This window comes from Eubalaena glacialis, chromosome 14 (assembly GCF_028564815.1).
Source record: "Eubalaena glacialis isolate mEubGla1 chromosome 14, mEubGla1.1.hap2.+ XY, whole genome shotgun sequence".
NCBI classification, from domain to species: Eukaryota; Metazoa; Chordata; class Mammalia; order Artiodactyla; family Balaenidae; genus Eubalaena; species Eubalaena glacialis.
Window position 1 is genome coordinate 61,905,714 of NC_083729.1, and position 23,380 is coordinate 61,929,093.

The following is a 23,380-nucleotide window of genomic DNA, read 5'->3' on the forward strand; positions in this document are numbered from 1 at the left end:
TTGAGTTTATTTTTGTGTATGGTGTTAGGGAGTGTTCTAATTTCATTCTTTTACATGTAGCCGTCCAGTTTTCCCAGCACCACTTATTGAAGAGACTGTCTTTTCTCCATTGTATATCTTTGCCTCCTTTGTCATAGATTAGTTGACCATAGGTGTGTGGGTTTATCTCTGGGCTTTCTATCTTGTTCCATTGATCTATGTTTCTGTTTTTGTGCCAGTACCATATTGTCTTGATTACTGTAGCTTTGTAGTACAGTCTGAAGTCAGGGAGTCTGATTCCTCCAGCTCCATTTTTTTCCCTCAAGACTGCTTTGGCTATTTGGGGTCTTTTGTGTCTCCATACAAATTTTTTTTTTCTTTTTAATTTATTTATTTATGGCTGTGTTGGGTCTTTGTTTCTGTGCGAAGGCTTTCTCTAGTTGTGGCAAGCAGGGGCCACTCTTCATCATGGTGCCCGGGCCTCTCACTATCGCGGCCTCTCTTGTTGCGGAGCACAGGCTCCAGACGCGCAGGCTCAGCAGTTGTGGCTCACGGGCCCTGTTGCTCCGCGGCATGTGGGATCTTCCTAGACCAGGGCTCGAACCCGTGTCCCCTGCATTGGCAGGCAGACTCTCAACCACTGCGCCACCAGGGAAGCCCCCTCCATACAAATTTTAAGATGATTTGTTCTAGTTCCGTAAAAAATACCATTGGTAATTTGACAGGGATTGCACTGAATCTGTAGATTGCTTTGGGTAGTATAGTCATTTTCACAATATTGATTCTTCCAATCCAAGAACATGGTATATCTCTCCATCTGTTGGTATCATCTTTAATTTCTTTCATCAGTGTCTTATAGTTTTCTGCATACAGGTCTTTTGTTTCCCTAGGTAGGTTTATTCCTAGGTATTTTATTCTTTTTGTTGCAATGGTAAATGGGAGTGTTTCCATAATTTCTCTTTCAGATGTTTCATCATTAGTGTATAGGAATGCAAGAGATTTCTGTGCATTAATTCTGTATTCTGCAACTCTACCAAATTCATTGATTAGCTCTAGTAGTTTTCTGGTGGCATTTTTAGGAATCTCTATGTATAGTATCATGTCATCTGCAAACAGTGACAGTTTTACTTCTTCTTTTCCAATTTGTATTCCTTTTATTTCTTTTTCTTCTCTGATTGCTGTGGCTAGGACTTCCAAAACTATGTTGAATAATAGTGGTGAGAGTGGACATCCTTGCCTCATTCCTGATCTTAGAGGAAATGCTTTCAGTTTTTCACCATTGAGAATGATGTTTGCTGTGGGTTTGTCGTATATGGCCTTTATTATGTTGAGGTAGGTTGCCTCTATGCCCACTTTCTGGAGAGTTTTTATCATAAATGGGTGTTGAATTTTGTCAAAAGCTTTTTCTGCATCTATTGAGATGATCATATGGTTTTTCTTCTTCAATTTGTTAATATGGTGTATCACATTGATTGATTTGCGTATATTGAAGAATCCTTGCATCCCTGGGATAAATCCCACTTGATCGTGGTGTATGATCCTTTTAATGTGTTGTTGGATTCTGTTTGCTAGTATTTTGTTGAGGATTTTTGCATCTATATTCATCAGTGATATTGGTCTGTAATTTTCTTTTTTTGTAGTGTCTTTGTCTGGTTTTGGTATCAGGGTGATGGTGGCCTCATAGAATGAGTTTGGGAGTGTTCCTTCCTCTGCAATTTTTTGGAAGAGTTTGAGAAGGATGGGTGTTAGCTCTTCTCTAAATGTTTAATAGAATTCACCTGTGAAGCCATCTGGTCCTGGACTTTTGTTTGTTGGAAGATTTTTAATCACAGTTTCAATTTCATTACTTGTGATTGGTCTGTTCATATTTTCTGTTTCTTCCTGGTTCAGTCTTGGAAGTTTATACCTTTCTAAGAATTTGTCCATTTCTTCCAGGTTGTCCATTTTATTGGCATAGAGTTGCTTGTAGTAGTCTCTTAGGATGCTTTGTATTTCTGGGGTGTCTGTTGTAACTTCTCCATTTTCATTTCTAATTTTATTGATTTGAGTCCTCTCCCCTTTTTTCTTGATGAGTCTGGCTAATGGTTTATCAATTTTGTTTATCTTCTCAAAGAACCAGCTTTTAATTTTATTGATCTTTGCTATTGTTTTCTTTGTTTCTATTTCATTTATTTCTGTGCTGATCTTTATGATTTCTTTCCTTCTTCTAACTTTGGGTTTTGTTTGTTCTTCTTTCTCTAGTTCCTTTAGGTGTAACGTTAGATTGTTTATTTGAGATTTTTCTTGTTTCTTGAGATAGGCTTGAATAGCTATAAACGTCCCTCTAAGAACTGCTTTTGCTGCATCCCATAGGTTTTGGATCATCGTGTTTTCATTGTCATTTGTCTCTAGGTATTTTTTGATTTCCTCTTTGATTTCTTCAGTGATCTCTTGGTTATTTAGTAACGTATTGTTTAGCCTCCATGTGTTTGTGTTTTTTACGTTTTTTTCCCTGTAATTCATTTCTAATCTCATAGCATTGTGGTTAGAAAAGATGCTTGATATGATTTCAATTTTCTTAAATTTACTGAGGCTTGATTTGTGACCCAAGATATGATCTATCCTGGAGAATGTTCCATGCGCACGTGAGAAGAAAGTGTTATCTGCTGTTTTTGGATGGAATGTCCTATAAATATCATTTAAATCTCTCTGGTCTGTTGTGTCATTTAAAGCCTCTGTTTCCGTATTTATTTTCGTTTTGGATGATCTGTCCATTGGCGTAAGTGAGGTGTTAAAATCCCCCACTATTATTGTGTTACTGTCGATTTCCTCTTTTATTGCTGTTAACAGTTGCCTTATGTATTGAGGTGCTCCTATGTTGGGTGCATATATATTTATAATTGCTATATCTTCTTCTTGGATTGATCCGTTGATCATTATGTAGTGTCCTTCCTTGTTTCTTGTAACATTCTGTATTTTCAAGTCTATTTTATCTGGTATGAGTATTGCTACTCCAGCTTTCTTTTGATTTCCATTTGCATGGAATATCTTTTTCCACCCCCTCACTTTCAGTCTCTATATGTCCCTAGGTCTGAAGTGGGTCTCTTGTAGACAGCATATATATGGGTCTTGTTTTTGTATCCATTCAGCAAGCCTGTGTCTTTTGGTTGGAGCATTGAATCCATTCACATTTAAGGTAATTATCGATATGTATTTTCCTATGACCATTTTCTTAATTGTTTTGGGTTTGTTTTTGTAGGTCCTTTTCTTCTCTTGTGTTTCCCACTTAGAGAAGTTCCTTTAGCATTTGTTGTAGAGCTGGTTTGGTGGTGCTGAATTCTCTTAGCTTTTGCTTGTCTGTAAAGCTTTTGATTTCTTCATTGAATCTGAATGAGATCCTTGCCGGGTAGAGTAATCTTGGTTGTAGGTTTTTCCCTTTCATCACTTTAAGTATATCATGCCCCTCCCTTCTGGCTTGTAGAGTTTCTGCTGAGAAATCAGCTGTTAACCTTATGGGAGTTCCCTTGTATGTTATTTTTCGTTTTTCCCTCGTTGCTTTCAATAATTTTTCTTTGTCTTTAATTTTTGCCAATTTGATTACTATGTGTCTCGGCGTGTTTCTCCTTGGGTTTATCCTGTATGGGACTTGCTGCGCTTCCTGGACTTGGGTGGCTATTTCCTTTCCCATGTTAGGGAAATTTTCGACTATTATCTCTTCAAATATTTTCTCTGGTCCTTTCTCTCTCTCTTCTCCTTCTGGGACCCCTATAATGCGAATGTTGTTGCGTTTAATGTTGTCCCAGAGGTCTCTTAGGCTGTCTTCATTTCTTATCATTCTTTTTTCTTTATTCTGTTCCGCAGCTGTGAATTCCACCATTCTGTCTTCCAGGTCACTTATCCGTTCTTCTGCATCAGTTATTCTGCTATTGATTCCTTCTAGTGTAGTTTTCATTTCAGTTATTGTATTGTTCATCTCTGTTTGTTTGTTCTTTAATTCTTCTAGGTCTCTGTTAAACATTTTTTGCATCTTCTCGATCTTTGCCTCCATTCTTTTTCCGAGGTCCTGGATCATCTTCACTATCATTATTTTGAATTCTTTTTCTGGAAGGTTGCCTATCTCCATTTCATTTAGTTGTTTTTCTGGGGTTTTATCTTGTTCCTTCATCTGGTACATAGCCCTCTGCCTTTTCATCTTGTCTATCTTTCTGTGAATGTTGTTTTTGTTCCACAGGCTGCAGGATTGTAGTTATTCTTGCTTCTGCTGTCTGCCCTCTGATGGATGAGGCTATCTAAGGGGCTTGATGGGAGGGACTGGTGGTGGGTAGAGCTGACTGTTGCTCTGGTGGGCAGAGCTCAGTAAAACTTTAATCCACTTGACTGTTGATGGGTGGGGCTGGGTTCCCTCCCTGTTGGTTGTTTTGCCTGAGGCAACCCAACACTGGAGCCTACCTGGGCTCTTTGGTGGGGTAATGACAGACTCTGGGAGGGCTCACGCCAAGGAGTACTTCCCAGAACTTCTGCTGTCAGTATCCTTGTCCCCACGGTAAGCCACAGCACCCCCACCCCCCGCCTCTGCAGGAGACCCTCCAACACTAGCAGGTAGGTCTGGTTAAGTCTCCCCTGGGGTCACTGCTCCTTCCCCTGGGTCCTGATGCGCAAGCTACTTTGTGTGTGCCCTCCAAGAGTGGAGTCTCTGTTTCCCCCAGTCCTGTTGAAGTCCTGCAATCAATTCCCACTAGGCTTCAAAGTCTGATTCTCTAGGAATTCCCCCTCTCATTGCCGGACCCCCAGGTTGGGAAGCCTGACGTGGGGCTCAGAACCTTCACTCCAGTGGGTGGACTTCTGTGGTATAAGTGTTCACCAGTCTGTGAGTCACCCACCCAGCAGTTATGGGATTTGATTTTACTGTGATTGCGCCCCTCCTACCATCTCATTGTGGCTTCTCCTTTGTCTTTGGATGTGGGGTATATTTTTTGGTGAGTTCCGGTGTCCTCCTGTCGATGATTGTCCAGCAGCTAGTTGTGATTCTGGTGTTCTCGCAAGAGGGAGTGAGAGCACATCCTTCTACTCCGCCATCTTGGTTCCTCTCTCCTGTTGTTTCTTGATGGCCATGTAAAAGGTGGAGCTGGCTCTGTCTTGGAAGTCTGTTCACATTCCTGGAGCCACTGGCATGTTGCCAAACCTTCAGGAGGTTGGTGGGGGGGCCCTCAGTGTGGAGGGACCTGATGCTCAGGAAACTCCAGGGGTGGGGTGGGGTGGGGGGAGGGGTTACCTGGGTGGTCTTGGGATTCAGGGGCTGCTGTTCCTTCCTCAACCTCCACGCTAATGGCACCCAAGCCACGGCATGGAGCAGTTACACTCCCAGGGCTCCACTTCTGCACAGAGCACAGAGATGACATACCGGAAGCCCCCAGGTGGTGAAGGACGGGGGCTGGACAAGGTGAGCCCCAAGAAACAATAGGTGGTGTTCTTCAAGGGAATCTGGTCCCAGGGTCAGAGGACCTTAGCCACCAAGGGTTAGGGGGCTTTATTTGTCTCTGCTGAGTGAGATTCCTGTGGTTATAGCAGAAGCAGATTTCTCAGATTTTTAAAACCTTCTATTTTAAAATAATTTAAGATTCAGCAAAAAGCTGCAAGAGTAGTTGAAAGAATATTTTGTCCTAAAGCATTTGATTCTATCTCCTGGCTCTTCACCCTGAATTTAGTGTGTATTTTCTCTGATTAAGGACTTTCTTCTACATAATAACCACAATGAAACCTTCAAAATGAGGAAACTAACACAGCTGTAGTTTGCTGGTAGTTGACACAGCACTACTATCGAACCCAGAGACCCTCATTCAAGTTTCATCGGTATTATCAACAGTGCCCTTTATAACAAAAGGATCCAATTAAGGATCATGTGTTGTGTTAGTCGTTTTGTCTCTTTAGTCTCCTTTCCTCTGGGAGAATTCTTCAGTCTGACTTTTATAACCTTGTGACCTTGACACTTTGTGGAGTACAGGCCAGTTGTCCCGTAGAATGTCCCCCGTTTGGGTTAGCGTGATGGTTCCTCGTGATTAGATTTAGGTCATTAATCTTTAGCAGGAATAGAGCACAGTGATGCTGTGCTGCCCCCACTGTGTCCTAGGATGGCACGACTTTGATTTGTTTCATTCCTGTGCGATTAACCTGGATCGTTTGATTAACTGGCATTTGCTAGGTTTCTCCACCAATCACGAATCCATTCCCTTTTCTAATGAGTGAGAATCAGGCGGGGGGGAGGTATTTTGTGACTCTGTAAATACTTTGTTCCATATCCAATTTTTACCCAGCAGGTTTGACACCCATTGTTATTTCTTGGTTGGATATCGTTTTGATGGTTGCTAAATGGTGATATCTTAAATCACTTATTAATTTTTTCTGTGTTAATCATCTGGCATTCCACTGTAAGGAAAAGCGTCCTCCTGTTGTATTTATTCATTTATTTCTATATGGATTCACGTATTCCTATTTTATTCAATGGTTTAGTCTGTTACCGTCATTATTTATTTTCAAGTTTAAGTTGTACCAGATTTGGCCTGTGGGAACCCTTGAAAGCAGGCTTCTGTGTCCTTTCGACATTTTTTTTTTATCATTTTCTGAGTACTTCCTTGTTTTCTGGCACAAAAAGGTGTTCCAGGGTCATCTTCTACCTTCCCTGGCCTAACACTGGAATTAGTTATTGCTCCGAAGAGCCCAGATTGCCTTTTGATGAAGTGAAGGAAACTACAGCTTCCCAGGCCCACCTCAGACCTGGAGTCTCAGGGAGATGGGCGTGGCTGGGAGCGGGTCTGGTTATCTGGGGCCGCCTGAGAGGCTGTGGTCCGCGTTACTAGAGCTTAGGGTGCGGGGCGCGCTGGCTGCTCAAGTGGCGACACCTGGCGGTGCTTCAGGAACCTGCATGGCTGTTAGGACAATGCCTTGGATCTGGGACTTAAAGGGTCCCATTGACTTCCCGGGCCTCCTCCTAGGTCTTCTGGGCTGGGGAGCTGGCTCCAGCCTCCTTCCTCGATGTTCTGAGCACCCGCCCATTCTACCCCCCCGACCCTGCCCTCCCTTAGCCCGGCTGCCCAAGCCCAGGCTCCAACCTGAAGGGTTCAAGCTGCAGAGCTGGGTACATTCAGGACCTTGAGCTCCTTCCATCTCAGGACCAGGATTCACTCCAGGAGTTTCCGGACATCCCTAATATTACTCAGGAGAGATAGATGTCTAGTGAATTATGCTGAGTCGCTCAGAAGATACATCATTAACAGTTATGTTTATAAAGCGTTTATCAAAATTTGGAGAAATGCTTACTGTCTAATATTAAGTAAAAGACAAGCATTAGCTGTACAGCAGAGCTGTACGTTATTCATTTAAAAAGATTGGAGAGAGTTATATCAGAATGTGAATAGTGGTGGAATTATGGCAATTTGTTTTCTTTTACATTTTTCTTTAAGGTTTTTGTAATTTTCAAACTTTCTTACTTTGGAGTTTTTATTACTTTGATCGATTAAAAGGCTGCCCCAGGACATCTGCTGGACCTGTTGTATCAGGGAAGGCTCAGCCAGGCCTCCATGGCCTGGGAGCAGCAAGACTAGAGAGCGCCATGGCTGTACCTTTTCTTCAGGTCCGGGTGCCCCTTTGAAGGGTGCTGGTCTCCTGGTAGGCTCGGGTGGGGTGGGAGCACAAGGCAGCCTTCCCCTGTCCATGTGAGTGGCGTGATGGGTCACTCTCCTCTCAGTGGTCAAAGCCGGAGCATCTGGGGGTGAGATGGGGGACAGGGGTGCTTCTGGGAGGGAAGAGGGCTCAGAAAGGTGAGCAGCACCCTGAGACCCTCTCAGTGCTAGCTGGGGCCTGAGCAGAGCAAGGCCGAGCTGTCGGTAGATAGACAAGGGAGGACCCTTGGCTGAGCAGAGTGGCCAAGGGGACTTTTTCTGGAAGATGGGCCTATGCTGAGAGTTGAAAAATCCTGCAGGTGAGGTTCAATCGCTGATTCATTTATAGAAGCTTACTAGGCATTCTATTAACTAATTTAATCCTCATTTGACCCTATGCAGAAAGTGCTATTGCTATCGCTACCCCCATTTTACAGACGAGGAAACTGAGGCACAGAGAGTTTACAGATCTTGCCAAAGTCACACAGCTTCTGAGTGGTGGAATTGACTCCAGATTCAATGCTCTTAACCACCTGACTATGCTGATGGGGCCACAACTTCCTGCAAACCAGACTCCATTTTTGGTGGAGGGATGAAAGGAACAGGAAGGATGCTGGAGGGTGGTGGTCGGAGGCCAACACACTAACCTACTGCCCTCTCTCCCCCATCTCTTCCAGGCCTCACTGGTCCTGCAGGTGTCCTACACGCCTCTCCCTGGAACCATGCCCACGTTCCCACCTTCGACGCCTCTGGAACCCTCCCTGACTCTGCCTGACATGGATATGGTGGCTGGTGAGAAACCCACCCTCACCCTGGCAGGGCCCCGGGGGGAGAAGCCTAGCAGTGGCACCCGAGTCTGAGAAGGGGGTGCCTTCCTCATATTGGGGGCTGCCCAGGCCTGGAGAAGGGAGGCCGTGGGTGGGTGGGGAGTCTTGAGAGCTGACTTCTGTCTTGCAAAACAAAGGGGCAGGAGGCGGGCTCCCCTAGGTGCCGCTAGGATTAGTATGAGGATGCCTTCCTAGCACCAGCTGTTCAGGAAGGGAACTGTGCCAGGGCTGGGTACCCTGCCCTCTGCAGCTCCAGAGGGGCGGGAGTTTTAGAGGTAGGCCTGTGCTGAGATGGGGTCCATCCTAGGTGATGCCTGAGGCCCCACCCACTCCCCAGAGCTGGATGCCTCCCTGCCCTGGCACTCCGTAGGCCTTTAGCAATGACATGTGACCAAAGAGCTGGATTTTCCCTGAAAGAGCCCTGGGCTGAAGTCAGGGGACCTGAGTTCCAGTCTTGCCTTTGACACCAAGTAGCTGTGTGACTTTGGGCCAGTCACTCCCTCTCTGGTCCTACAGTTCATTATTTGTGAAGTGAGCAGACTGAATTGTCTAAGTCTCAAGGTTGCCTCAGTTCTCTTTACTTACCTCTCCTGGCTTTGTGAAGTGAGGACCCAGCCCAGGATGGCTGGCTTGCCCAGTGCTGGGCCTGGGCGTGACAGTCCAGCCTGCTGGGGTGAACAGGAAGCCACATAGATGGGCCAGGTGGGGTCTTGCCAGTGGGAAAGATTCTAGCGTTTCTCTCATGGTGAAGGGAGCTAGAGGCAAACCCAGCATGACAACTGGCAGCCCGTCTCAGGTGTGCCCCGAGCCTGTCCTGCGGCCCGTGTAGGGCTCCTGGTGAGGCAGGCAGGGCAGGGCCCCTCTTGTTGGACGTGGCACTGTCTGAGCTCGGAGGTGGGGAGATCCTTCTGGACTGGGGTTGAGGGGGGAAGCAAGGGGGTGTTCCTGGTGACCGAGGGTGGGGAGGCTGAGGGCCCAGAACGTTCTGGGGCCACTTTTGAGGTGAATCTGACAGAGTTGGGTTCCAGCCACTCGGGGAAGGCTCCTAGCGGTGACCAGTTCCCAGTCCTTCCCAGAAGGTGGTGAGAGGGACAGTCTGGACAGATACGGAACCTGTTTCGGGGCTTTGTGCCAGGCCGGGGCAGGCGGGGAGAGCAGGGTTGGTGGCGGGGGGGCCCTAGCTTGGCTTCCCTCACCAGCTCCCTCCTCCCCTTCTGGGGCTGTGCCCTGCCCGTGTGCCAGGTGGGGGACAGAGCCGGGCTGAGACTTGGTCCCTGCTCAGTGACAGCACCGTGGACACAAGATACTCTGGAAAGAAGTGGCTGGCCCCCACGGGTGAGACGCGGGCCGGGCTGTCCCGATCCTACCACCTGTAACCGGCTCGCTTGCTGCCATCGTCAGCTCCCCAGAGTGGGACGACGTGGCCAGAAGGGCTCATCCGGCAGGACGAGGTGGGGAGGGCTGGGGCCATTCTGTCTCCTCCTGTCGACTCACTAGACTGACCACCCTCAAGTGTCAGCTGTTGGAAGCTCCTCTTCTTCTCCCTCATCCATCCTGGCTGAGTGGTGGGGAAAGAGAGGGGAAGGGGAGGTGGGTGCCGAGCTGTTGGGTCCACCATCGGGGTGCCTGATGGAGGATCCTCCCAGGGGCCGGAGGAACCCAGCCTCATGAACACCCTCTCCTCCAGACACAGGAGGAGAGGAGGATACTGAGGACCAGGGGCTCACGGGAGACGAGGCCGAGCCATTCCTGGACCAGAGCGGGGCTCCGGGCCCAGGGGCCCCCATCACCCCAAAGAAGCCACCTTCCCATCCTCCCCCCTACCACCTCGGGGGAAGAAGGAAGAGAAGCACGCCCGCACCCAAAAAGCTGCTGTCAGACAAATCGCAGGACTTCCAGGTGACTGCAGTCTCCTCCTTCAGCCAGCAGCAGCCACTGATGACAGCGCAAAACTTGTCTGTCCAGCCGTGGGGAAGGTCCTAAGGGCTCTCCTAGGTGGGAGGCTGGTTCCCCTGGGTCCTGGGCAAATGCTAGATAGGGAGGCCATGGCTTGGGGCCTCTAGAAAAAGCCTCTGCGCAGCCCATGGTTTTGCTCTTAAAAAAAAAAAAAAGGAAGAAAAAGGGTCACTGCAGAGTCAGCATCACTACACTGTTATCTGTTTCCCCAGCCAGAGTTGCCCTATCCAGCCGGTGCCGTGCTGTTCAAAGTGTGGTCCGTGGGCGAGCAGCACAGGTGTCACCTGGAAGCATGTTAGAAAGGCGGGATCTGGGGCCTATCCCAGACCCACTGAATCAGAATCTGCACTTGAACAGGATCCCCAAGTCTGAGAAGCTCTGCCTATCTTTTTTTCTCCCTCTATCCATTTCCCCTATTTATAGCCATGATTTTTCTGAAGGTCATGTGCAATTTGAGTTTGTTCAAGTTTTTCACAGAATAAAACTATGAATATTAACCCTTTGACATTTTTTTATCCAAAAATCTATCCCATTTAATTTGCCTTTTTTTTAAATTTTAATTTTTATTTATTTATTTTTTGACTGCACCATGTGGCATGTGGGATCTTAATTCCCCAACCAGGGGTCGAACCCGGGCTCCTTGCAGTGGAAGTGCAGAGTCTTAACCACTGGACCCCCAGGGAAGTCCCTAATTTGCCTTTTAATTTGGGTCCTTTGCTTGTTCTTTTTCTTTTCTACAGAATTTTCCATTTTGATGTACTTGCATTTAGTGATATTTAACTCTTCAGGACTACTATTAAAGTTAAAAACAGGAAACTTAAATATTTATTTATTAAATGAAACAAATTGTAAAAATGTGCTTCAGTTCTAAATGGTGGTAATTTCAGCAAAAGTTCTAGTTATAACCACTATGTTTGCCTGAGAGACAAAATTCTAACTTAATTTTATTATTATTCACAAGACGTGTCATTTTTTTTCTCCTTAGAAAATTAATACATTTTTTTGGGTAGAAAATTTGGAAAATACTGTACAGTGAAGAGAATAAAAATCACTCACCCCCTTCCCATTGCCATTGATAATATATTCTATAGTATCTTATTTTTAAAAAAGAATTGATTAATAAAGAAATAACTGCTGATTAGAAATTAGAACCAGTAAACATTATATTTTTTCATGAAAGTTTTAATACTTTAAAATGTATTATTTTTAAATATTTTGCCTAAATTTGGAAGCACAGATGTTCTTGAAACCTTCATTTACTGAAAGTTCAATGAAGAAAACTCTTATTTCTCAGAATGTCAGACATTCTGTCTTGCACCTTATACTACATAAGAATAAAGTGGGGTTACATCACTATGTAACTTTGATCTCTGAGGGGATTGTCAGTGAGGAATATTCAAGCCACACAGAAACATCAGCCTCAAGGGGTCTGAGGTGGGGCTGTGCATGAACTGAACGGGGGTGGGATCCTCAGCCCAGCCCTGGGATTTACCGCTGGCAGCTTACTTGGGGCAGCCTGGCAGCTCTTATGTGGAACCGTGGGATTTTATAGATGCAAGGGACCTTGGTGGGAAGATATTGTTCTTACAGTGTTCTTCCTAATTCCTTTATTTTTTTTTTTTGAGGAATATTGCTTTTGTTTTGGTTATTTGACCTTTTTTTCTTTTCTTTTTTAATTAATTTATTTTTATTTATTTATTTCTGGCTGCGTTGGCTCTTCGTTGCTGCATGCGGGCTTTCTCTAGTTGTGGCGAGTGGGGGCTACTCTTTACTGCGGTGCGCAGGCTTCTCGTTGCAGTGGCTTCTCTTGTTGCGGAGCACGGGCTCTAGGTGCGCGGGCTTCAGTAGTTGTGGCTCGCGGGCTCTAGAGCGCAGGCTCAGTAGTTGTGACGCGTGAGCTTAGCTGCTCCGTGACATGTGGGATCTTCCCGGACCAGGGCTCGAACCCGTGTCCCCTGCATTGGCAGGTGGATTCTTAACCACTGCGCCACCAGGGAATCCCCTAATTCCTTTTTAATACCTGTCCCAAGAGGCCAGCTGTGAGGGTGGTCCCTGAGATTCCTGACTCTCTCGGGCGGGGGCTGGGTGCCTGATGACTTCTCCCTTTTCTTGCTCATGCCCCCTCCTGGCTTTCAGATCAGGGTCCAGGTAATCGAGGGACGCCAGCTGCCCGGAGTGAACATCAAGCCTGTGGTCAAGGTCACTGCAGCTGGGCAGACCAAGCGGACGCGGATCCACAAGGGAAATAGCCCCCTCTTCAACGAGGTGGGAGACCCTGGGTTAGAGCTAGGACCTTGGTGGGAGCACACGGCAGATGCCTGGCAGTTCATTCAGTTTTTGCACATGGCACTAGCATTGGGTGGAGAGCTGTGTCAGTTCCTGAGTAGGTTATCTGAGGAACTGGAGGGAGGGTTCCTGCTCTTACTCCTGCCTTGGGCTCCCCCAGCTCCACATCCCCATCACCCCGTGGGGCTGGACACCCACCCTGTCCCTGAGGTGACAACCTCCGTGAGGTCGAGTCCCCAGAGCTCGGTGCTGGGCTGAGGCCACTGCTCGCTTGTTGTGTGGACCAGACCTGGAGGCTGGGCGGTGGCAGTCCCCTCCCGCCGGGCTCAGCGGGCCTTCTTCTGTCCCCCTTTCACCCTGAATCAACAGACTCTTTTCTTCAACGTGTTTGACTCTCCCGCGGAGCTGTTCGACGAACCCATCTTTATCACGGTACGTGGCAGCCCCCGAAGGCCCTCTGTGGGCTCAGCGGGCATGTGTGAGTGTGTGTGAGTGTGAGTGTGTGTGGGTGAGGCACCCACCCCCCACCCGAGCCTGGATGATGGGGAGCAGCTCACAGCCTCGCCCCCCTGGTCACAGGGTTGCCTTCTGAGCTTAGATGCAAGCGGCAGCCGAGTGCGGAGTCCTCGCTGTTCGGGGTCAGGTACCTTAGGCCAGGGTCCTGAACTAATTCTTGCAGTGGAACTTTGATTTTCATCTTATTTTGTTTGTCTGTATGCCTGCTTCTGGCAAGATTTTCTTTCTCTGGACCTCAGCTCTTTTTTTCCCCCCTTTCCTTTGAAAGGCAGTATAGTTTAGCGGTTAAAAGTGTGGGCTCTGGAGCCAAACTGTCTGGATTCTAGTCCTGCCTATACTGTGTAAGGGTTGTGTGATTCTGTACAAATGGTCTCTCTGTGCCTCTATTTCGTCATCTGTAGAATGGGGATAATAATAGTACCTACTCATGGGGTTCCTGTGAGGGTTAAACATTGCTTGGAACAATCTCTGGGATAGAGCAAGTGCTACTGGAGTGTGGGCTGTTATTTTTTGGGAGGGAAGAGCAGTTGGGCTGGTCCCTGTCTGGGTCAACCTTTGCTAGTGAATGAGAGTTTGAATTTGTCTTTCCTTCCAGGTGGTGGACTCCTGTTCCCTCCGGACAGATGCTTTCCTTGGGGAGTTCCGGGTAATGGTTTATTTTCTTTGAAAGCAGTCAGTTCTTGTTTATCCATGTTAATGGAAGCTCTGTAGATGATGGGCAGGGTTGGTGCTCCAGAGATCCTGTCTGTCTTGGTCTGTGTTGGGGAAAATGTAATGAAAAAAACAAAACAAGATCTTCTCCTAATCCAGAAATCCTCTCCACAAAGGTAGTAGAGAAAGAAAGCACTTTTGTTATTGACTAAGCATTAAACCAGAATATGATGCTATCACGGGCCATCCGCTAAGAGATTTCAAAGACAGAAAGTAATCTAGTATAGAGCCAAGCAGACACAACCCTTTCCATATATGTTCTCAAGATAAACAATAACTAAACAATAACTAGTGCCCGAGTTAGCGGATAGTACCCTCAGTCACACATAATTCATCCTAAATTTACCTGGTAATTGGGGTGACCATCTGTGTTTGCTAATTGACTTTATCCACAAGAAAAGACAGAAAGCAAGCTCACATTTTTATGATGGGGGGTAGATTTACAATTCGGTTAAGGTAGGCCCTTCCCTTTCCCAGAGATGGGAGAGCCTGGAGAAAAGCACTCCTGGATCATAAAGCTGACGAAAGGCTTATTTGGTTTCTAAAAAGGTACATTTCAAAGAGATAGAGAAAGTACTTACGTTAAGTTTTCTAATGAAAATGTTCTGACAAAAAGAAAGGAGAGAAAAACAAACACAGTATGCTAACACATATATATGGAATCTCAGGGAAAAAAAAAAATGTCATGAAGAACCTAGTGGCAAGACGGGAATAAAGACACAGACCTACTAGAGAATGGACTTGAGGATATGGGGAAGGGGAAGGGTAAGATGTGACAAAGTGAGAGAGTGGCATGGACATATATACACTACCAAACGTAAAATAGATAGCTATTGGGAAGCAACCGCATAGCACAGGGAGATCAGCTCTGTGCTTTGTGACCACCTAGAGGGGTGGGATAGGGAGGGTGGGAGGGAGGGAGATGCAAGAGGGAAGAGATATGGGAACATATGTATATGTATAACTGATTCACTTTGTTATAAAGCAGAAACTAACACACCATTGTAAAGCAATTATACTCCAATAAAGATGTTAAAAAAAAAAAAAAAAAAAAGAGAGGAGAGGGAAATCTCTCCCCTTGTTTCCAACAGGGAGGATTCAGCTTCTTTTTTAAATTCGCATTTGTCCTTACATCTTGGAAAGACAGCGTGGGACCTGAGTTTAGGCAGCCCTCCTCCTAATTCTGACCATCTCGGGCCAGCGTGACGCCAGCACTCTGTGCCCTGGGCTCACCTGGGTTGGGAGTGGGGTCCCGATGTGGAGTCCATGGGGATGGGGTGGAGTGGGGTGGGGGGCAGTGGAGAGAGCGGGGGAGCCTGCCCCCTCATTTGTCCCAGACGTGCAGAAGTGAACAGTCCACTGCAGAGGACCTTGAACCAACGGCATAGGATGGTTTTAACAGATTACATAGTGTAAAGGCAACTAGTAATGGAGACCATCACGAATGGTGTTTTAATGTCATTCTTATTGATTTTCTCATTTTGAAATAAGCATTTATCAGATGGAAAGAAAAGGCACAGGTTTATTTGACCCTCCTCTTGCTATCCAAATAAAATATGGCCCCTTCTCCAAGAGGTAGTCACAAGATAGAAAACGGAGTCTGTTTTTCTGGAGAAGCAGTTGTTTTTAAAAGAATGGGCTTGTGCTGGAGTCATTCTGTAACACTTATGTTACAAGATCTTATGTTTTGAGTCCCTAATCTTGTTATAAGAACCCAAGGGTTAGGTTAAAAAAGTATTCTTTTTTCTAATTATAAAAGTAATCCATGATTTAAAAAAACTTTGTAGTTTTTGAGAGCAATTTTAGGTTCATAGCAAGACTGAGTGGAAAGTACAAAGTTCCCACATACCTCCTCCCCCCACACATGCATAACCTCTCCTACCATCAACATCTGACTAATCTGTGATTTTTTTAATAGAAAATTATAGAATATAGGAAAGAATAAAAATAAAATAAAAATCACCCAAATCTACCACCCAGAGGTAGTACAGTTAGCGTTCGGTGTGTTTCCTTTGCTCTGTCTTTTCTATGCATAGATATACTTTACCAAACTTCGATCAAAATGTATTCCACTTTCTTTCCATGTGATATCAGAAGATGAACATTTCCCCATGTCTCCAAATGTTCTTCAGAACATGATTTTTAATGGGTTGGTATCATGCATCATACTTTATTTAACACTCTGGGGACAAGAGTGTGACATGTGCCTCCTTCTGTTTGATTTTAGATGGACGTGGGCAGCATCTACCGAGAGCCCCGTGAGTCACCCTCTCCTCCCCTTGGGCAGGTCCTTGCATTTGGGTTCTGGAGGCTGCATGGGGGCACCCATTTGGGACACTCATCTTTCCTTCTACGGGATTTTAGAATTTAGAGGTGGGGTTTGATCTTGGAGGAGAATGATCTTTGATCATTCCTGTGCTGCAGGAATGAAGAGAGGACAGGCTTTCATCTTCTGGGTAAAACAGGCCCCCAGGAAGATCGAACCCTCACGTGGGTCTCAGCTGGCCCAGCTGGGGGGCTAAATCTGGAAGGCCCAAGCAAGGGTTGCTGGGGACTGGGGTGCCTCCAGACGGGACGGGTCATTTGGATGCCAAGTCTAGGGTTTCTCTACACCCTGGTCTCTGCTGTGGTCTGGTCACTTCCTGAAGGGGAGGAAAATGGCTGGGGGTCTGGCTTTGGCAGCCTCTGATAGGGGTTTCTGTTAACATTTCTGACTTGGACCCAAATGAACACTCAAGGTACATTTTATTCTACAATTGGAGTCCTTCCCCCATGTCTGGGTAGATGAGTCCCTCATCTCATCCGATGGAGTCCACCCAGGGCTCCCGGAGGTGGTTGTAGACTTGGGTCCTTCCAATTCTGGGATCACCAAGGGTGTTGTCTCTCTTAGGACATGCTTATCTCAGGAAGTGGCTGCTGCTTTCGGACCTGGATGATTTCTCTGCTGGGGCCAGAGGCTACCTGAAAGTGAGCCTTTGTGTGCTGGGACCTGGAGACGAAGCCCCCGTGAGTACATTTCCTTGTCCCCCTCACAGCACCTCCGCCTGGCCTTGGAGGCACCAAATGAAGAAACAAAAAAACAACTTTAGTTTTTCTGATTTAAAAGAATACATGGCAATTATGAGAAATGTACAACATGTGGAAAAGCATAAATAAAAAGTGAATCACTCATAATTCTACCCATCAGAGAGAACCGTCATTAATACCTTCTTGCATATTCTCCCAGAAGGGTATACGTGTATATTTTTCTTTTTTTTTTTGGTGCAAAAGTGAGATCACTCACTCTGTAATGTATTGTAGTCTGAATTTTATCACCTAAGAATATATCATTATCATCTTTACGGTCAGTAAGTAAAGTTATAAGTTGGAGGTGGTAAGAATGAAAAAGGCTTTCAGAGTTGGGGAAGTATCAGCATGTCTGTATGTCTGGGGAGAGGAGAGAAGGTTTGGAACAGTTGTTGAGGAACAAGGGGTTAATTAGATACAGACAGAAGGATTTCTTTTTTTATTTAAAAAAATTTTTATTTATTTAATTATTTATTCATTTATATTGGTGACTGTAAGTTTGTTTTCTGTGTCTGTGAGTCTATTTCTGTTTTGTAAATAAGTTCATTTGTATCATTTTTTTTTATATTCCACATATAAGCGGTATCATATGACATTCATCTTTTTCGGTCTGACTTCACTTAGTATGATAATCTCTGGGTCCATCCATGTTGCTGCAAATGGCATTATTTCATTCTTTTTTGATGGTTGAGTAATATTCCATTTGTGTGTGTGTGTGTGTGTGTGCACACACACCACAAGACAGAAGGATTTCTGAGCAGACACAAGGGCAGACACTGGGCTGGAGGCTTTATGGGAGAGTGACCTCATAATACTCAGTGACCTGGAAGCAGACAAGGGGTAGGATGGAGGTGCTGTCAGGTGTGGACAAGGCAGGTGTGGTGGAGGCACAGGACTGAGGTAGCTGATGAGCCTGGCAGGGAGGATGCAAGAGGACTGGGCACAGAGCTGATGAGGAGGACAAATAATAGGGAAGGGCTAGGGAACACACATTTATTGAGTGCCTGCTGTGTGCCAAGCTCTGTGTTGGGTGCCTCACTCGGTGTGAGGGGGGTTGGAGGAGGTGGGTAGGTTGAAGGCTGTCTTTAGAGAAGGGTCTCAAGGTCAAGGTCTTCCTAGAGGATTGGTTCTGAGTGGCTGGAGGTTTGAGATATGGCCATCCCTCTAGTAGCTGCAGGGGAGGGAGATTAAGATGCTGTTGGTGCGAAGCTACCATCTGTGGGATTATGACTGAACGCCTCTAAGTCAGAATCCCGCCCAGGCGGAAGGATACGGCAGCGCCGTGGGTGCCTCGGTTGGCCTCGGATAGCCGATCCCCCGCGGTCCCCGCCGGCGGGCCGCCGCCCGCATCCCCCGGGGCTTGGCGCGGCGCGCCCCGCCGCGCGTCGGGACCGGGGTCCGGTGCAGAAAGCCCTCCGTCCTGGGACACGGGGTGCGGCCGGAAAGGCGGCCGCCCCCTCGCCCGTCACGCACCGCATGTTCGTGGGGAAACTGGTGCTAAACCATTCGTAGACGACCTGCTGCCGGGTCGGGGTTTCGTACGTAGCAGAGCAGCTCCCTTGCTGCGATCTATTGAAAGTCAGCCCTCGACACAAGGGTTTGTAAAAAAAAAGATGCTGTTGGTGGAGGACAAGGACAAGGGACTGTGTTGGTGAATGACTTGTCCACGTGGATGTTGATTATCTCATGGGAGAATTGGAAATCAAATATGCAAAAGTTGAGGCAGATACTGAGATCATCAAGGCAGGGTGAGCCAGGAGGAGTGGGAGAGGCAGGAGGGGGGAAGGCGGGTCTCCAGGAGGGCTGGGGAGGTGGAATCCCCAGGGAAAGCCGCATGTGATCATGGAGGCGGAGGGCAAGTTCCATGAGGCTGTTAAGGACAAGGAGCTGGCTGCTGACGAGAGCTCAAGAAGCCACTGTGGAAAGGGTTAGGGGAAGGAGAACCCCAGGTGCCGTGCAGGAGCCAATGGAGCTCAGGTGGACCAGCCCCACCCAAGGGCACCTCCCCTGATCTCTCATCCCGTGTCCCTCTGTAGCCCAGACAGACATTGTGCCTTCCTGCTCCTTTTCCTTCTACGTGGACTCTCTGAATCTATTACCTTTTCCTAAAACACTCTTTCCTCCTCTTCTCATTGATCAGACCCTTGTTTTTCCCAGATGAAACCACTTTTCTTGAGACCAAGTCAGAGGGAAGCCCCTGTTTTCTGCTTCAGCTCTTTGTGGCTTTCAGGATGGGAGGTGTGGCCATCTTTTGGTTTCCCACAGTAGCTTCTCAACTTCAGCATTACATTCTTCTTTTTTTTAAAATTAATTTTATTGGAGTATAGTTGATTTACAATGTTGTGTTAGTTTCTGCTGTACAGCAAAGTGAATCAGTTATAAATATACATATATCTACTCTTTTTTAGATTCTATTCCCGCATAGGTCATTACAGAGTATTGAGTAGAGTTCCCTGTGCTATACAGTGGGTTCTTATTAGTTATCTATGTTATATATAGCAGTGTGTTTATGTCAGTCCCAATCTCCCAATTTATCCACCCCACCCTTGGTAACCTAAGTTTGTTTTTTACATCTCTGACTCTATTTCTGTTTTGTAAATAGGTTCATTTGTACCATTTTTTAAGATTTCACATGTAAGCGATATCATATGATATTTGTCTTTCTCTGTCTGACTTACTTCACTCAATATAACAATCTCTAAGTCCATCCATGTTGCTGCAGATGGCATTATTTCGTTCTTTTTTATGGCTGAGTAATATTCCATTGTATATATGTACCACATCTTCTTTATCCATTCCTCTGTTGATGGACATTTACGTTGCTTCCATGTCCTGGCTATTGTAAATAGTGCTGCAATGAACACTGGGGTACACATATCCTTTCGAATTATGGTTTTCTCTAGATATATGCCCAGGAGTGGGATTGCTGGATCATATGGTAGCTCTATTTTTAGTTTTTTAAGAAACCTCCATACTGTTCTCCATAGTGCCTGCACCAATTTACATTCCCACCAGCAGTATAGGAGGGTTCCCTTTTCTCCACACCCTCTCTGGCATTTATTGCTTGTAGATTGCCTTCTTCTCTGAAGCCTGCCTCACTGGTTATTTCCCCTGGTCTTCTGGGCTGTTACCTACCCCTGGCACAGGCAGAGCTGGTGCAGGAGGGTCCTTGGCCGGCAGATTCCCATCTTTGTCATTGTTCTGAGGTCTGACGTGTCCTTGCTGATGAGCCATCAACGTCTGATCTTACTTCCTTTCAGACCCTGAGCTTGGAAATTGCTCTCTCCACCAGTTTCTTCCTGCCTCTTTCCCTCCCTCACCCTCAGTGAATGGCAGTTCTTCCTCACTGAGGTTACAGCCCTGACCCCTCTCAGTTTCCCAGCCCATCAACTCCCTCCTGCAGCCTGGCCCCCATCCCCGATCCTCACGCTCACTCTGTGCTCACTAGCTTCTGGGGTCTGCTGCCACACCTCGTGTCCCACACCCTCCCCACGACACGCTGTCCACACCACTCCTTGGTCAGCTTTGGTGGCAAAAGTCACCTGGGGTTGCTGTCAACATCTTCTTTTACTTGGGTGAGGTTTACTCCTTATCCCATCCTCCACAGTGGCTGTTTCCAAAATTTCTGGTCAGGAATTGCCTGGCGGTCCAGTGGTTGCGACTCTGCGCTTTCACTGCCGAGGGCACGGGTTTGATCCCTGGTCAGGGAAACTAAATTCCTGCAAGCCACGTGGCACAGCCAAAAAAGCTTAAAAAAAACAAAACAAAACAACCTCCTGGTCTTAAGCTCCAGCCTCGGTCCCCCTTAGAGAGACAGAGCTGCACAGTGGGAGTGATGTGAGTGCTTGAAGCTCCCTGGGTCGTCGGCGCACCTCCCATCTTCCTTCATCTTCCCTCCCTTCCCCACTCCCCATATCCTTTGCATGTGCTCATGCCCTCCATACCACCCCCGTCTTGTTCTTCCTGTCTCTTCTCTGGCTTCTGCCCTCTGGTCTGTGCCAGGCTCCAGATTTCCCCATCTCAAAACACCCTTGCCTTCACCATTTCTCCCCACCCCACCCCTCCAAGCTGCTTTCATCTTCCTTTCAGCCATCACCAAGGTCACCAAGTTCTTGAGAGTACCCTGTGTCCCTCTTCTCCAGTCCTTTGCCAGATGCTCACTCCTTCACCCCTTCAGCGCGCTTCCCACCGCCTCCTTCCCTGAACCACTGGCCTAAGGGTCATCCATCGCGAAGTCCCAGGAGCTCTTCTCTCATTAATCCGCTCTGTTGCTCCCCAGCGTTTGATTCTGGAGCCCACGTCTTATTTGAAACTCTCTTCTCCCTCGGCATCCATGACTCCCCTCATTCTTTTCCTTTTTTGTTTTGGAAAGGATCCTTCAAATTCAGTGGCTTGATAAAATTCTGCTGCCTGCATCTTTGCTGTGCCTTTGACATGACATTCAAGGCCCATGAACATCTGGCCTCAGTCTGATTTTGCAGTGCATCTCTCTCTATGGAGAAGCCTGTCTCTGTCTACCTGAGGCTCCTAAATCGCTCATCTCCAGCCTGGATCTTCAGAGCTCCAGACGCTCAGTTTCAGTTGCCTGTACCAAAGCACGTGAACATGTCCCTTAGGCCCCTTTAACTTAACATATAGAAACCCAGTATCATTCGCTGCCCACTCCTCATACCTGATTCCCATCCTGTGTTAGGTGACATCTTGGGAAACGGCACTCATCATATCATCCACTTAGTTCCCCAGGCCAGAGCGTCTTTCCTCATCCTTCAGTCCCACATCTGTCAGTCCACACGCACACAGTTGGCCAGTCTTGTTGGCATGACAAGCCAGTGCACGTCTCTCCTCTCTCTCATCCCAAGACCAGAGTTCAAGTTCAGGCTCCCATCGTATCTTACCTGGGCCTCTATGTGAATGAAGATGTAGGTTCAGCTGCTGTAACTCCAATTAACCCCACATTACCACCAAAACCATCTTCTTTAAACTCAGGTACGATCATGTGAGTCTCCTCTTAAAAAACTGCTGGAGACCCACCCTGCCTCCCAGTTACTTTCAGGATGAAGTCCAGAATCCTTAGCATGACATTCAAGGCCCACGAACATTTGGCCTCAGGCTGATTTTGCAGTGCCACTTGCCGGGACGTACTTCCACGGACTCCATACTGTGGCCACACCAGACAATGTGACCCTTTCCAGAATGCACTTCCATCCTTCTCCATGCCTTTTCACCTGTTGGGATGCCTTCTCCGCCTACCACAAACCAGTTTGTTCTTCAAGACCCAATTCAGATGCTACTTCCTCCATGAAGCCTGCCTTGTCCTCCAGGGAAACTGATTGGTCTTTCCTTTCGGTCACCACCCCATGTTTTGTTAGTTAATGTGTCCATCTTTGTCACCGAGACTCAGTTTCTTGAGGTCAGCGACAGTATAATAGATATGAACTGTTTTATCTCCCCTCTTGCCTAGTACAGGTCTTGTGCACAGTAGGTGCTAAATCAGTGCTTGTTGTCTAAGGGAATGAGCAGTGTTAAGGATGACTGAAAGCAGAGAAGATGATCATTTTCTTCAGGTGTGAGCTGAGGAAAATCAGTGTAGAATTAATTCCTTCACAAGCACTTGTGTGACATGAGGCATTCTGGGATGGAGAATTTTGCTGCAAAGATTCTGAAGCAGGTTTCTACCTGTGGACTGAGTGAGGATGGTCCAGGCAGCTTTCCAAGGAGTGGGCTGCTGGACATGGCCTGATGCCACCTCTCCCCTATCCTGCCACCCACCTGCCCAAGTGCAGCACGTGGATCTTTTGTTCCTCAAACTGCCAAGTTAGCCCTCGCTCTGCATGAGTTGCTGCCCCTGCCTGGATCCCATCATCCAGGTCTCCATGCTGGCACATCACCAACACTATTCCTGCCCTCCCCTCAATATAGTTACAAGCCCCCTTGCTCTGTTCTTTCTAAACCCACTGGTTCTGCATCCAGCCTATGTTAACCCTCATCTAGCTTATCTGTAAAGTGGGGTATCCTAGGGCCTTGCACCCCACAGAATTGGCATCATCTGGGCATTTGTTGAAATGCAGAGTCTTGGGCTCCACCCCAGACCTGTTGAACCAGAATCTGTATTTTAGTTGGAAGGTACAGCAGTGGTCTAGAAGTCACTGATTCTCCAGTTTCTAATGTATAGCCACATTTGAGACCCACTGCTCATGGGGGTTGCTGTCAGGATTAAATGAGAGCGTGTATACAATCAATAAATATTATTTTTATTATTACTGTTCTAATCATAATACTCAGCACATGCTATTACACTCATTTGCTTAAAGGTCTGCTTTCCCTGTGAAAGGTGAGTACCACGGGGGCAGGACCTCTGTCCCCCTTGTTCACTGTGGCAGCCCTCGCCCCTCAGCGTGATGCTGA

At 46.9% G+C, this 23,380-nt stretch overlaps 1 protein-coding gene across 15 annotated transcripts in view; it reads left to right on the forward strand.

Moving 5' to 3' along the window:
* The window catches only part of DYSF (dysferlin), a 235,980-nt gene that overhangs the window by 53,402 nt on the left and 159,198 nt on the right, over positions 1-23,380 (forward strand). For all 15 annotated transcript variants that reach the window (XM_061210962.1, XM_061210975.1, XM_061210972.1 and 12 more), the window contains exons 5-12: positions 8,291-8,405; positions 9,683-9,775; positions 10,128-10,339; positions 12,533-12,661; positions 13,052-13,114; positions 13,794-13,844; positions 16,137-16,167; positions 16,800-16,915. In XM_061210962.1, coding sequence (XP_061066945.1) covers positions 8,291-8,405; positions 9,683-9,775; positions 10,128-10,339; positions 12,533-12,661; positions 13,052-13,114; positions 13,794-13,844; positions 16,137-16,167; positions 16,800-16,915 — 810 coding nt within the window. The remainder of the gene's footprint in view (positions 1-8,290; positions 8,406-9,682; positions 9,776-10,127; positions 10,340-12,532; positions 12,662-13,051; positions 13,115-13,793; positions 13,845-16,136; positions 16,168-16,799; positions 16,916-23,380) is intronic.